The sequence below is a fragment of the Silene latifolia genome, chromosome 6 (assembly GCF_048544455.1).
Source record: "Silene latifolia isolate original U9 population chromosome 6, ASM4854445v1, whole genome shotgun sequence".
Classification (NCBI taxonomy): Eukaryota; Viridiplantae; Streptophyta; class Magnoliopsida; order Caryophyllales; family Caryophyllaceae; genus Silene; species Silene latifolia.
In genome coordinates this window covers 2,593,996-2,606,712 of record NC_133531.1, presented here as the reverse complement: position 1 = coordinate 2,606,712, position 12,717 = coordinate 2,593,996, and the positions used below count along the sequence as shown (strand labels likewise).

The following is a 12,717-nucleotide window of genomic DNA, read 5'->3' as shown; positions in this document are numbered from 1 at the left end:
AACTATTTATTTTGTATACCGCATTAAATCAACCACAACTCCATGGCACCAAATTAGAAATCGCTCCACCGCTCTTCAGGGTGGAAAAAATTCTATGGTTAAAAATACACGGGAGCTTCATACTTCTGAGTGGCAAAAAAATAAAACAGATTTCGGGAATAGTTCAACAAATAGAATCATCGTACATATTTGAAGTATGAATCATTCATTGGCAGTAATATTTTGAACTCTTAACTAAGAATATAATGAGCCAAAAGTCTGATGCTAGTAATTTTCGTTATCGTCATTTTTATACAAGAATCTAACAGTAGAAAGAATAGGAAAATGTAACAAAATGCAAACCACTAGACACGGGGTACCTAAAAAAGGCTGTGTCGAAGAATTTTGAATTGAAACAATATTGCAGCAAAAACAAATGCTTACGTGCCACAATGTAGCATCATCACGAAACCGTTAAATTATCTTCTAGGAAGAGCAGCAACCACTCTTCTGTTGGACAGGCTGACCTCGGATCTGAACTGTTGGAGGCCTGGCATTGTTCATTGGCTGACTCGCCATCCTGCAATTGAATCACCAATTTTGTAAACAAAATGAGTGAGTTTAATCGTTACTACCTCTAGCTCAGTTTAATTGTCCTCGTTTGATTTTTATCTGTCAAAAGATATCAGCCTAAAATTGTTCTCCGTAACAATTTTTTATGAAATGATAGTAAAAAATAGTTGTTTTAAATCAAGCATGAACACTTTCACATTTTTAACTGCACATATAATAACATATAACAACAACAACATCATCAGAGCCTTAATCCCAAAATGACTTGGGGTCGACTGACATGAATCATCCTTTAGAACCGTCCATGGACGATCGTACAGAAAAGGAAAAGTGAAAAACACAAGGAGGGTGAAACATAATACAAAAGTCGAGGTAAACTTATAGGTTTTAAAATCGAAGTCCGGATTTCTTTTATAAAAACTTAGAATTTAAATCGAGAATAAAGGTTAAAACGATTTTGAAAACCGAAGTAAAACTTAAGGGTCCAAAATAGCTTAAAAGTGAACCAAGTATTAATATATAAGAAAGTTGTTGGTAAAAACGTGTAATAAATCCAAAAAGAACAAATACATTTTTAAAAATTAAACAAAAACACTATATATTCCAAGTAACATCAAATACTAAAAATCCACATATAGTAGTATTTGGAGAAACTAAAGACCAAAGTTGACATTATTTGACCATCAAAGATTCAAAGTCATATTGACGACAATACATTTTGGGATGGAGGGAGTATAAGAGTTGGCCACTTCAAAGTCCGAGCGCTTGTTATTTTCCACAAGAGTTGGCTTCCACAAGTCAGAGAATAGTATTTCGCCCCTCCTTAACATCGATTTCTTCCACTTTTTCTTTTATTGGTCCATTTCTTTGATTTTTTCAACTTTCTATTTTTGTTTTTCACTCATCTCATATGCAAGTACAATACGAACTTTCCTTCTCTACTAGCTTAATTGAAGCTTAATTGAATGCCATAGTCAGAAGGAATCATATATACGGGATGTGCGGGGATATAAGCTAGACAGTTAGTTGACTTATTCCCAAGGAAATTCAACCTTTGTCCATCAAATAATAGGCTATTGCTAAAGAAGTCGTTCATCCTATTTTCCTACCTATTTACCTTAGAAGTTATATACGTATTCAGTACAAATAATCCCTGTCGCCATAAAATAGCATAAAGTCGATCTTTTGCTAATACCGCAAACAAACTCAATTAAGTGATTATTTCATTGTAGAATCTTGATCCAGTACCTGTTTTTAATAGAACCAGTCATAGCCATGAAAGCTTGTTCTACGTTTGTAGCGTCCTTAGCACTGGTCTCCATAAAAGGTATGCCAATTTCATCAGCAAAAGCCTGTGTTAAACACAAAGTTCGGAAAAAAGTCAGTGTTTCCCTCATCGCCGCAAAAAAACATCAAGCAAATAAAAGCTGCCTCAATAACCTTGGCAGTCTCGTATGGCACAGCTCTATTGGCAGCAAGATCGCACTTGTTTCCAACTAGAAGTTTATTGACATTGTCACTAGCGTAACGATCAATTTCATTAAGCCACTGTTTCACATTGTTGAAACTCTCCATGTCTGTCACATCATAAACAACCTAGAATCCAAAGTCAAAAATTGTGTAAGCAACTAAAAAAAAGGAGCTACAGATTTAAGAAGAACAACTCTGAAATGAACTGAAAAAAGGGAGCTCGAATAAGGATCAGTAGTAAAGTGGATTACTCACAATGATGCCGTGTGCACCACGGTAGTAGCTGCTAGTGATAGTTCTAAAACGCTCTTGTCCAGCAGTGTCCCACTGAAGTGCAATTTAAGCAAGCATGTCAGTTGCAGGAGAAATCAAGAAGTACGAGTCAAGAAGTCGATTATGTATAAAAGGTGGCTGCAATCTGCATTCAAATAAGATCAAATACAAGAATCATCTTACAATTTGAAGTTTGATAGTCTTTCCATCTTGCTCAACAGTGCGGATTTTCTGCAACAAGAAATATAAGATATAAGACTCAACCCGATAAAAAAAGAGGCTCTGTCAGCTTCTAAATAATTGGATAGAAGACACTCACGAAATCGACTCCAATGGTGCTAATGTAACTCTCCAAATATGAGTCATCCTGCATCAGTTACACAGTTAGAACAGGCAAAAATCTAAGGTATACCCAGTTGAAACTTGAAAGTATGCTGGAAAACAATATTACAGCACACCATAACTCACAGCTGCTTAGAGACATGCTCTGAGAGCTAATTCGCTAATTGGTAAATCAATTATAAAGGCGTACCGCAAATCTCAGAAGAAGACACGATTTGCCAACACCCGAATCTCCAATAAGGAGAAGCTTGAACAGGTAGTCACTGCAAAAGAAAGCACCCACTATGAGTAGATGTATCACATAAACAGAGATGCAAGAACTGTTAACAGCATGCACAAACTGTATTATCTAAATGTCAATACACATAGAACGTCCTGATTGAATTGCATTACGGGACAGTCAAGTTACTTAGCACAAGCTGAGGTGACAGCAAAGGAGGACAAAGTAAGGGGCTTTTGTCCGCCTCGTCTTTTTTCACAACACCTAAATTGAAGAACTCATTGAAAGCGTATAAGATCTCATATAGTTATTAACACGGAAGAACTTGGCTTGTTTGGTACTTACTGAAGAACCTAGGAAATATAAGAACAACCATTGTTGAATGAAGCTCCACAAAAAAATCATAATGGCCGCACAACTTGAGCTGATTAGACAGAGCTAGGGGTGGCAAATAACATAATTGCACAGTCCGTTTAGAATGATAAGAAACATCCCGAGCTCCTTAATGCATGAGAAACTATACTTTCTTGAAGGTACAAAATTCGACCCCGTGTATGCAAGATTGCAAGTCTAACCAAACATGCACCAAATGAGCAAAGTTCAACACGTACAAGCCTACGACGTCAGACGGCTCAGACCTTAACTTTTTCCAAACTGAATAACTCCACAAACACACTCCAATTGACCAAACTTCAACCTAATTCATAGTATTTACGAAAAGGCCAATATAGCATGACACCATCTCAAAATACGAGAAGCAAATCTGATCACATCAAACTTAATAACTAAACACAATTAGAATTCCAAATTCATCACAATTTCATGACCTAATATCCAAAAGGCTATTTCTCAATAGCTATTCCATATTACTTTGTCCACCTCGTACAACAATTTGCCAACATTTCTGTCTCATAAGTTATATAACAGTTCATAATTCATCACCAATTTGATGACCTAAAATTCAAAAGATGGCTTCTTATACTTAAAAATTACTCCAAATTATTGTGTCTACCTCAGTCCTCATACAACAATTTGATAACCTCTCTATCGCATAATCTATATAACAAATACATCACAAATTCATGACCTAAGATCCAAAAGTCAACTTCCAATTTTATATAGTTATTCCATAATTCCATATTACTTTATATGCCTCAACAACAATTCGCCAACATCTCTACCTCATAACCCATATAATAATTCATGATTCATAATTCATCACACTTTCATGACCTAAACACCGAAAGGCAACTTCTGATTCTTAAGAGTTACTCGATATTACTTAGTCCACCTCATACAAAAATTTGCCATAATTGCTACCTCATAATCTACATAGCAAATCAAAATGCATCACAATTTCATGACCTAAAATCCAAATGACAGCTTCTAATTCTTAAGAACTACTCCAAATTACTTTGTTTACCTCATACAACAATTCGTCGACATCTCTACCTCATAATTCATCACAATTTCATGACCTAAAATCCCCAAAACAGCTTCTAATTCTCAATAATTAATAATTTCTCCAAATTACTTTGACTACCTCATACAACTATTCGCCAACATCTCAACCTCATAATCCATCACAATTTCATGACCTAAAATCCAAAAGGCAGCTTCTAATTCATAAAACCTTTCTCCAAATTACTTTGCCTACCTCATACAACAATTCGCCATCATCTTTAATCTTTACCTCATTAACTCACCACATTTTCATGACTTAAAATCTAAAATACAGCTTCTGATTCTTAAGAAATTACTCTAAATTACTTCGTCTACCTTACACGACAATTCGACAACATCTCTACCTTATAATTCATCACAATTTCATAACCTAGACTCCAAACGATAGTTTCTTGTTCTTAAGAATTACTCCAAATTACACGACAATATGCAGACATCTCTACCACATAATTCATCACAATTTCATGACCTAAATCTGAAACACGGCTTCTGATCCTTAAGACTTACTCCGAATTACTTACTCTACCTCATACGACAATTCGCCACATCTCTACCTCATAATTCACAGATCCGCTAAAAAAACCGCGAATTACACAATTGTTCATATGATTCCAACTCACAAAACGCAAAATTAATCCCGCCGTTACATAATTCGACCGAACGATCGCAAATCACATAATTCACATCGCATCAAACATATAGTTATCACAATCAATTAATTAATCAAACAAACGCACGATCACCGACAAAACTCAATCAATCAAAAAACCGCATACACAACAGAATTACGAATAAAAAAACAATCGTAGAAATTAAAATTAACGAGTAACAACGAAAAGTAATAATCAATGATAAACGAAAATCGGATTAAAAATTATGAAAAACGAGGAGCTTACTACTCAGGATTCATGGCGGAAAGAGGAGAGAGAAAACTACGGTAATGGATGACCGGAAAACGGGAGATTACCAGTGATGAAGAGAGGGAGAGGTAGAGGTAGAGATAGAGAGAGAATGAGAATGAGAAGGTGTAAGAGAGAGAAAGGGAAGAGGGAGAGTTAGTTATAGAGAGAGAAATAGAAGGAGAAGATGAAGGGGGAAGGAAATAACTTGGAAAAAGGATGTCTTTTACTTTTATCAATCTTTATTCGTTTTTAATTAGTTCCATGATTGAATTTGATTAGATTCTTGGTCGTTTTTAATGTGGGGTGCGGTGTGACTCGTTGCCTACTTCTTCCTAAAGGTGGGAATCGGCTAGTTGGTGGTCAATAAGGTCGGATCGTATCGTGTTTAGGTTATGTCAGATCAGCATATTGTTGTGAGTCGAGACGGGTTCGTGATGTGTCGAATTGGATTTGTTCGATTTAGGTTGCGTTATTATCGGGTCTAGCATGAAAACCTTCAAGCCATAACCCTGACCATAACCTATTACTCGAACTTTGTCGAAAATTATGTTACTAGCTTATTAGTTAAGCTAGTTAATATCTAACATGTCTCAATACTTCAGCTAGTTTTCCTTAAGACGTAAGTACGCGTTTTAGTATGTAAATTTGGAATGCATATTGTTGAATTTGGTGGAAATTTGATTAATTTTTAAGAAGTATAAGAAAAAAAGAAAAAAAAAATCTAAGAAGGGGAGACGATGAAAAAATATGGAAAAATGTCCAAAAATAAATAAAAAAAAGTTATCTATAAAAGAGTAACTACGAATCGTTTATTTTTCCATTGTATTTTTTTAATCTTATTACCGTTGTATGAGCATACATGTCTTAAATGAGAATTCATCCCGATAATTAGGAGACCAATTGGCCACCAATATAACCACATTCATGTCCTACCCAAGTTGGAGACATGACTAAGCCTGCTTTTTCTTTTGACTTAATTTGATTCTAATCGATTGATTGATTCGATTCACTCATTCGATTGATTCGATTCATTCGACTTAATTGATTGATTGATTCGATTGATTCGATCATTGATTCGATTGATTCGATTCATTTCAACATTACTATTATTATTCTTATTGATATTCTTATTATTATTTTTATATTAATGTATTTACTATTGTTATTATTATTATTATTATTATTATTATTATTATTATTATTATTATTATTATTATATTTATATTTATTATATTACTATTATATTTATTAATAATTAATTCGTATTGTTTATATTATTTTTTTATATTTAATACATTTATTATTATTATTATTATATTTATTATTTTATTAATATATTTATTAATATTAATATTATTCATAACATATTTATTATTATTATTATTATTATTATTATTATATTTAATATTATTATATTAATAAGTTATTATTTAATATTTATTATTTTATTAATATACTCATTATTAATATTATTAATCACATATTTATTATTATTATATTTAATATTATTATGTTAATAAGTTATTATATTAATATACTCATTATTTATTATTATTATATTTAATATTATTATGTTAATAAGTTATTATTATATTATTTGTTTTTTATTAATTATTATTAATATATTATATTATTATTAATAATGTTATCATTTATATTACTAATATATTATTATTATTATTACTTTATTTATTATTATATTAATATTTTATTTTTTATATATCTTATTAGATTATATTAATATATTATTATTATTAATCAATAATATTATAATAATATTTAATAATAATAATAATAATAATAATAATAATAATAATAATAATAATAATAATAATATAATCTTTTTATTATTATTTGATTGATTGATTGATTGAATCAGTTGATTGATTGATTGATTGATTGATTCATTTCACCATTAAGTTGATTCATTGATTCAATTCCATTAAGTTGATTCATTGATTCGATTCGATTGACAATTTGATCCCAAAAAACAATGCGCCTAAACTTATCTTCTTCTCCCAAGTCCCAACCTTCCACATCCCTCTCAAAAAAAGCACTTTAAGCTCATCATTCTTCCCTCAACCTTAACACAAACACACAACCTCTCCCTAAAACCCTTCCCAAAACCACATTCCTCAAAGTTCAAAAAATGATTCTAAAATCAACCCTTAAACCAACATCACCAAATCCCCTAACTTCACCATTCTCCTCCTCATACTCCCTAATTTCCTCACATGGGTCACCTCCTTCTATACTATCATTTCCTTTAACCAAAACTCACAAATCCAACACTTCAATTTCAATTAGTTGCTCAACATCAAAAGTTCAAAACTTTAAAACAAGGGATTATGAGAAAAGACCTATGCTTAATTGGAATAGTATTTTTAAGAGGATTTCTCTAGTGGAGGATCCACAATTGGGTGTTTCTTCTGTTTTAAATCAGTGTGAAAATGGTGGCAAGACTTTTTCTAAATGGGAACTTTGTAGGATTGTTAAAGAACTTAGAAAGTTTGGCAAATTTAAGCAAGCTCTTGAGGTATTGCCTTTTATTTTTGTGTTGTTAATGTAGGATAAGGTTGCGTATATCTGACCCCTCTTATCCCGCAATTTGCGAGAGCCATGGAGACACTAGGGCAATTGTTGTTATTGTTATTGTTGTTGTATTGTGTAGTTACTCTTTTTCGCTCTGAATAGTCATAAATATCTTATATCGAAGATTTCTTAGCCTAGTGGTTAAGACGGTACTGGAATGATAGGTTGCAGATTGAAATCCCGAAATCCCTCTGTATTATATCGCTCACGTGACTCCTGCCTAGTGTATTGTCTTATCTATGATATTTAGGGGTGCTTGAATTGAGAGATTTTGAGGGAAAAGAAAGGGAAGGAGAGTAGGGGATTTAAAATCCCTTGGGTAGCAGATGAGGGTGGGGAAAATGGAGAGGGAGAGATTTGGAGGGATTCAATTTCCCTCCTCCAAGCCTAATCAAAATCTCACCACAATAGGCAAGATTTGGAAGGAAATTGTACCAGAACAACCACACTCAATTCCCCCTCCCCTTCCCTTCTCTCCCTTTCCCTTCCCTCCTTCCCCCTCCCCTCCCTTTCCCTTCACTTTTGCTATCCAAACACACCCTTAGTTTGAGTATCCTTAGTGAATGTTCCCCGTGCCAATCATTTGTTTACCATTCGTTAAACACAAATTCTCGTCTGAGTGAATGTTCCCCATCCCAGTCATTTGTTTACCTTTGATACACAAAAAAGTATGTAGTGTATTATCTTATCTACGATATCTGGTTTGAGTATCCTTAGTGAATGCTCCCAGCACTCCCCTTACCCCCTAAGTTATTTGTTTAGTTTTGATTAAAATACGGGTTTCAAAGAATAATAAAGGTAAACAAATGATTGAGACGTGGGGAGTATTGAGGAATTTTCTGGTTGGAGAAGGTGAATATTCAGCTTATTGCTCCCCCTTTTTCATATTAGTTGACAATTCCTGTTATTTTTTGTGTTTTTATATAAAAAATTTGATCTTTATGCATATTGAGTATTTGAATCTTGTATGTGATATGGTTCTGTGAGTAAGCTTCTTGATGTCAAGGAATAAGTTGAGGAGTGAAATGATGCTATGAACTTATACGCAAATTCTAAAATAAGACGGTATGCACAAATTCTCAAATTAGACTGTGGTACGACATAATAGCCTAATAGTTATGTGTCGTTGTACGGACTACAACGTTCTTACAGGAGACCAACTGGAATTATGAGGAATGTTTTGTTGTGATACATGACAAGGCACATTCATATCTTAATCGAGCACGGTATATCTTGATTAGTTGGTTACTGATGTTGTGCTATTTCTCGATGTTTGCCATGGATAAGGCTTAAGGAGATGATGTGTAATCAATGTTGTGTTCAGTTTCATGACCAAATTGGAGTAACTACTATTTTTAAGATTTGAGAATTTGTGCTTAGTTCAGCTGCTCGACTAATCTACTACTCCCTCTGTCCCAGTCCTGGTCATTTGTTGTCCTTTTCCATATTTGGGTGTCTTAGTCAATTGTTGTCCTTTCTATTTTAAGAATGAACTTGATGACCAATTTGATCATTTACACTCAACTTAGTCCACTTGTCATTTAGTAATTGGCTCCATGCTCTTTCCTTGGTATTTGTGCCAAAATCAAAGGACAACAATTGGCCGGGACAGAGGGAGTATATTGGAATGTCTTAAACATATACGGTCACTGGCGATCTGCCTTGAACTACTCAGGGTACTTGAAAACATCGGGAAAAAAATCTTTAGTGCATCTACTAGTAGAGCAAACTGTTTGTGCTACTTTACATCATATAAATTCTCAATTTTTTTTGGGATTAAGGCTCTGATGATTTTGTTGTTGTTGTTGTTGTTGTTGTAGGTCTATAAATGGATGCATAACAGAATAGAAATGTTTAAGATATCCAGCAGTGATACGGCTATCCAAGTAGATTTAATTGCTAAAGTTCATGGAATTCCAAGTGCTGAAGATTATTTTACAAGAGTACCGGATACATTGAAGGACATGCGACTATACGGGGCTCTCCTAAATGCATATGTTGGGGCTAAAATAAGAGATAAAGCAGAGACGTTGATGGAGCAAATGAGAAATAAAGGTTACTGTATTACGCCACTTCCGTATAATGTGATGATGACCCTTTATATGAAACTTGATGAATTAGATAAAGTCGAGGAGCTTGTTTCTGAAATGAAGCAAAAAAAAATCTCACTCGATTCTTACTCGTATAATATTTGGTTATCAGCTCGTGGTTCTCAAGGGTCTCCTGAATCTATGGAGCAAGTATTTCAAGAAATGGACTTGGATCCTAGGATTATTCCCAATTGGACGACGTTCAGCACCATGGCTTCCATGTACGCTAAATTGGGGCAGCTTGAGAAAGCGGAACAATGCCTGAGAAATCTCGAGACAAGAATCACGAACCGTGACAGAATGCCATACCATTATCTTTTAAGTCTATACGGAAGTTTGGGAAACCGAGGAGAGGTTTACCGCGTTTGGAACATTTATAAATCGGTTTTTCCGAACATTCCTAATTGGGGCTATCATTCTGTCATATCTTCTCTTGTGAGGTCGGGTGACATTGAGGGAGCGGAGAAACTTTATGAGGAATGGCTCCCTGTGAAATCTTCTTTCGACCCTAAAATCGGAAACCTACTAATGGGATGGTATGTCAAGGAAGAGCCTTTTGAGAAAGTCAAGGGTTTCTTTGACCACATGACTGAAGCCGGCGGAAAGCCGAATGCATCCTCGTGGGAGATTCTCGGTGAAGCTCATATCAAAGAGGGGAGAATTAATGAAGCATTAGCTTGTTTCAAAGAATCTGTTACAGCGGAAGGTGGTATTAAATGGAAGCCGAAGCTTTCTAATGTAAATGCCTTTTTCGAGCTATGTGACCAAGAAGCTGACCAAGCTAGCAAAGAGGATTTCGTTGCATTGTTGATTCAAATTGGTTGCTTGCAGGACGGAAATTATAGCTCTTTTCTAACTGGATATGGTGACACGATAGTTGGTAGCACTGATAAACGCGTGATATCTGATTCCATATCTGAAACTGAAAATGAAAATAAAGGAATCGAGAGCGAAGACCCTGACATGTTACTGTCAGCTACATAGTTAAGCCGATCTGATGTTGGGTCATTTTTGATCTGGTCAATATCGGGTTTCAACAAAGGTTAAGCCAACTATGAACTGAGCATGTCTGTTTTGGGTTTTGAGGAGTTGTGCTTGGGTCTAATTCAAGTCTCGAGCCAGTCACTTCTGCAATATCTAACCGTATCTGGTTATTGAAGCTGATGTCGAATCCTGCAATCTACAAACTTGCATTCTATCTACTTATGAACTCGGGTAAGAAATCCGCGCTTACCTCTGAGTCTCTGACAGACCTATTTTTCTTCGAGGCATACCATTTGTTAATGTGTACTGCTATGACATCTGCTCACATTTTTTCTTGTAAGGTTTTTTTGTTAATGCTTAGGTATATACAATATGAACAGTAGAAATTATGTGCATTCGTTTTATGTAAGACTTTTTGTTGATGATGTTTTAGACCTATCTTTCGTAAATTTTGCAAAATTTGCACTCGAGTGCATCATTGTCCGATGATTTCATTACATATTGCCTCTTCTGTATTTGGTAGCAAAAGATTCATAGACTTGGCAATGTAAGCTTGCTCGGCGCTCACTGGAGACGGATTGTATGATGGTTTGGGATGGATTGCCCAGCATGTTGCCGGGAAATCAACGAGTTAGTTTAATTATACTCCGTTTGTTAGATTGATTTTACGACGAGTTTTTATTGAATATGAATGTTGGATTGTCTCACTGGTTTATAGTTTTGCTTGTGACGTCTTACAACCTCCTTTCTTTTTTAACATTATTTAAATCGGTTGTGAATGCGGTCATAACTCATAACTTGCGACCATTACAAGTAAGAATTTGTAAATGAGCCAAAGTTATGTTTGACCGTATCCTTAAATTTACGATTTTTGAGTTTGACCGTGTTGTCCAAGAGTTAAAATATATACTCGTCATTTCCTCACTAATTAACATGGTCAATTTTATTTTTCCGTGTTCATATTACTCTCGGCCAAAAAAAATTGGTAATAATTTGTCGGAATTTATAAAAATTTCTCCAAATGTGATACATAGGCGGATATGAGATTTATAGTTTAGGTCGAAAATTTTTAAAGGTCGAACAAATGTATTACGGTAAACTAACTAGAAGAAAATAACTTCAAAAATTTCAACACTCAAAAGCGTTAAGTTCCGCCATATATATTTTTTTTGGTATAAAACGAGCCACAAGGGCAAATTTAATACCGACGGGATTTAAACCGTAACATGCAGAATTTTTGCCATCTAAGCTTAAGTAACAAATTTTTGTCGGTGGGAACAAATATTTGATTCAAGCATATATACGTTACATACGTTGCACTCGCGTAAAACTGTAGAAAGCAAATATAAACATGCACAAATCTTAGTTATTTACATGTTATGCACGTTCACAACTCACATTTTGAGCAAGTAATATGAATCGAGAAATTATCAAAGTTTGTGATTTGTTCATGATATATGTACAGTTGTATGTTTGGACGGCTACTTATATTTTTATGATTTTTTTGGTGCATTGTATACAATTGTCATTTTCAACTCGATATTTGAAAAAGTGTATATCGTAAAGGGATTATGATTTCATTTTCGAACTTTTAAGTTTTAGCCTATTTTGTTTTGTCACAAATTATTGCATATACTCTGTACATAAGATGATTCAATGATAACAATAAGTCGAAATTAAACAGCTATAGTAATTTAAGTTTTAGAGTGAAAACAAACATACTCAACTAAATTTATTATCTTTATAAAAATCAGATTATCAAAATATAATTTTTATTAAATAAATACCGAGTAATTATTTTTAACATTTTTTCTCGTTTTGGACGTGT

General features: G+C 34.0%; 2 protein-coding genes across 2 annotated transcripts; one reads left to right on the top strand and one right to left on the bottom strand.

The window, feature by feature from the left end:
• Positions 1 to 159: 159 nt before the first annotated feature.
• Positions 160 to 7,756, bottom strand: LOC141585955 (ras-related protein RABD2a-like). The gene is made up of 9 exons (XM_074407038.1): positions 7,223 to 7,756; positions 5,218 to 6,173; positions 2,828 to 2,900; positions 2,615 to 2,662; positions 2,479 to 2,526; positions 2,278 to 2,349; positions 1,993 to 2,148; positions 1,801 to 1,904; positions 160 to 559 (listed from the first exon to the last, which is right to left on the bottom strand). The coding sequence occupies exons 2-9, from the start codon at positions 5,229 to 5,231 to the stop codon at positions 466 to 468; spliced, it is 609 nt and encodes a 202-aa protein (XP_074263139.1). The 5' UTR covers positions 5,232 to 6,173; positions 7,223 to 7,756; the 3' UTR covers positions 160 to 465.
• Positions 7,373 to 11,356, top strand: LOC141585954 (pentatricopeptide repeat-containing protein At1g02150-like). Its single transcript, XM_074407037.1, has 2 exons — positions 7,373 to 7,759; positions 9,636 to 11,356. The coding sequence occupies exons 1-2, from the start codon at positions 7,373 to 7,375 to the stop codon at positions 10,887 to 10,889; spliced, it is 1,641 nt and encodes a 546-aa protein (XP_074263138.1). The 3' UTR covers positions 10,890 to 11,356.
• Positions 11,357 to 12,717: the final 1,361 nt, after the last annotated feature.

Bases quoted from the DNA above. Each gene is read 5' to 3' on its own strand.
- LOC141585955 (XM_074407038.1), bottom strand. The intron at 2,350-2,478 runs GTAAGATGATTC...ATTGCACTTCAG, and splicing joins AGACTATCAAACTTCAAATT to TGGGACACTGCTGGACAAGA. The intron at 2,149-2,277 runs GTGAGTAATCCA...TTTGGATTCTAG, and splicing joins GTGGTGCACACGGCATCATT to GTTGTTTATGATGTGACAGA.
- LOC141585954 (XM_074407037.1), top strand. From the start codon at position 7,373: ATGATTCTAAAATCAACCCTTAAACCAACATCACCAAATCCCCTAACT. The intron at 7,760-9,635 runs GTATTGCCTTTT...TTGTTGTTGTAG, and splicing joins AATTTAAGCAAGCTCTTGAG to GTCTATAAATGGATGCATAA.